This window comes from Sardina pilchardus, chromosome 10, assembly GCF_963854185.1.
Source record: "Sardina pilchardus chromosome 10, fSarPil1.1, whole genome shotgun sequence".
NCBI classification, from domain to species: domain Eukaryota; kingdom Metazoa; phylum Chordata; class Actinopteri; order Clupeiformes; family Clupeidae; genus Sardina; species Sardina pilchardus.
In genome coordinates this window covers 20,033,317-20,035,816 of record NC_085003.1, presented here as the reverse complement: position 1 = coordinate 20,035,816, position 2,500 = coordinate 20,033,317, and the positions used below count along the sequence as shown (strand labels likewise).

At 46.2% G+C, this 2,500-nt stretch overlaps 1 protein-coding gene across 2 annotated transcripts in view; it reads right to left on the bottom strand.

The window, feature by feature from the left end:
- LOC134093702 (transcription factor Maf-like) overlaps positions 1–2,500 on the bottom strand; it is an 85,651-nt gene that overhangs the window by 74,518 nt on the left and 8,633 nt on the right. Inside the window, exons 1-2 of one of the 2 annotated variants that reach the window (XR_009940377.1) lie at positions 1,838–1,978; positions 1,503–1,573 (exon numbers count right to left, since the gene is read on the bottom strand). Coding sequence is in view for 1 of the 2 variants with exons in the window: in XM_062546902.1 (XP_062402886.1) it covers positions 1,546–1,573 (28 nt within the window). In the remaining variant the exon portion in view is untranslated. Of the gene's footprint in view, positions 1–1,502; positions 1,574–1,837; positions 1,979–2,500 lie in introns of those variants that run through there. The other variant, XM_062546902.1, reaches the window with a different exon arrangement.

Below are 2,500 nucleotides of genomic sequence, written 5' to 3'. Positions count from 1 at the left end.
GGAGGGTCTGTCCCTGCACTCGATGCCCGACACAGGGTCCGTGTGGCCTGGCTGGACGCTGCTGTGGTGGCCGCTCGTGCTAAAGCGCTGGACTGGACCTCAGTCACGTCACGGTTATATTTATCTCACCTCCCCCACGTGCCACACACACAACACAGCGTCACACATGGCCATGTAGGACATGCTGCTCACACACACACATGCTCTCTCTCACACACACACACACACACACACACATGCACACGCACACGCACAAACACTATCTCCCTCTCTCACACACACACACACACACGCACACACGCACTCAAGAACAACAGATACACAAATGCACCTGCATGTGTGTTAAAAGCACCACCACAAGGAGAAGATCCAAAAGTCAAATGGCACACACAAGAACACCAATTATACCGACACACTGATGTGAATGCAACACATTGAACACATACTGTAACTCACACTTACTGTATGCAAGTGGAATTGTATAACCACAAACAAATATGTACAACACACACACACACCCACACGGTCAGGGCAAACACACATGCACAAGTGCATATGAGCACCCACAAGCAGTTTACATCCATCTACACACACTCGGAGATCAGGGTAGTACTCGCATATTGACCACAGTAGTGAAACAAAGACCTCACTCTGCAGGCCAGGGGCTGTCTGAGGAGAGCCCACGGCTCCATCCACCCCAACACTCCATCTATCGGTCAGAGACTGATGAGACTGACCGAACGCGTGCCCTGGACGGGTAACTGGAGACGGGGACAGGAAGGTGAAGGCCAATACAGGCCGGGCTCTGGCTACCGTCCGGCCCTCGTCTCTCTCTCTCCGGTCACAGGGACAGGACAGGGTGGGGGGGTTGGGGTGAGGGAGAGAGAGGGACCACCTTCAGGCTGGAGCTGTGAGAAGCAGCCAATGAGCCGTGCGAAAGGCTTTTTCGCCGCTCGTCACAACCGATTCGGCCCTTCCTGAGTTTTTGCCAAATGGATTGAAAGTGATTTGCGTGCTGATTTAATAATGTGCGATTCAGTGCGATATGATTCCGACTCTTTGCCCTTCAGAGGAAAGTTATCTTTTAGATTTGTTTCTTTTAGAAAATGACCTTCGTTTCCTCACATGGTGAGCTGAGGAATACTAAGAGTGCTCGTCAAAATTCAGTCATTTTGTTTCCAAAAAGGAGGCATTAGTAACATTGAAATAATGAAAACGGACAGCATATTCATAACTGTCCTCCTCTCTTGGCTGCTAACATTTGGAGTGTGTACATCCGCGTCTGTAGATAACGCTTTTATTCTGTTTTAAAATAAACAGAATACTAGACATATTACTCTGGCGGTCAATTCTGCACAGTTAATGGAGAAAATAGCATAGCATCTAGTGATCACCTGCAGTGTGATTTCTTCTATTGCTTAAATACTCCTCCACTCATACACACTTCAACACACACACACACACACACACACACATACTGTATGCACCTGGTGGGACCCTACCTCTGACTGTGTGGGGCCAAAAGAATGAACCTCTTCTTCTCCATCACAGGTGAAGGAATTTTCGAGATGACCTGACAAGATTACAAATATGAACAATTAGTAGTCACACAATAATCAAGTAGTTATGCTGCAAAAATTAAAAACTAAAATCAGTATGCATTTGTTTTTGTTTTTTTACAAAATTGTCAAATCTATGCATTTTTTAACTGATTTTTTTTTTTTTTTTTTTTTTTTATTATATGCTCTCATGCAAACAATTCCATTGTGTGTCAGGTCACATCAACCGGACTGGCAAAAATTACAGAATAAAAAAAATAAATACATAACAAATGCACCATTTTAACCAGCAGACAGTTTCAGGCCATAGAAATTCCTACACGTAAAAAAAAAAAAGTTTATTCAACGTTTGCTGTCAGTGTTATTCCGCTATTTGTTTATTCCTTCTCGATGCGTGTCTCTTGTGTAGCAGAGCGGATCTCTAAAGACTGCAACAGATGAGACAGATTAAAGTTGCTCTCTCTCTCTCTCTCTCTCTCTCTCTCTCCACATGGACATGTTTATCTGCTGCCCTGGCACTGGGCACATGGCTTCGCCCTCGGTGTGTGTGTGTGTGTGTGTGTGTGTGTGTGTGTGTGTGTGTGTGTCACATTGTGTTTAAAAGTTATTGATATGGCGGCAGCAGAGGGGAGCCTTCCAAGGGCACTCTGAGCGCGCTCTCCCCGACCGGAGCCACTGTTGGCAGAGGACATGGCACTAGTCGGAGGGGTCAAGGCCCTTGACAGAGAGACCAAGGCAGAGAAAAGAAAAGAAGGAGGGAGAAAAAGAGGGAAGAGAAAAAGACTTGCGGAGTGCTATACTGCGGGTCACCTTGCTTAGCCAGGAGATCAATGTCTCTTTGACTGGCTGGCTTAGGAGAGGGGGAGAGAGAGAGAGAGAGAGAGAGAGAGAGAGAGAGAGAGAGAGAGAGAGAGAGAGAGAAGAGAGAGACAGAGAAAAAA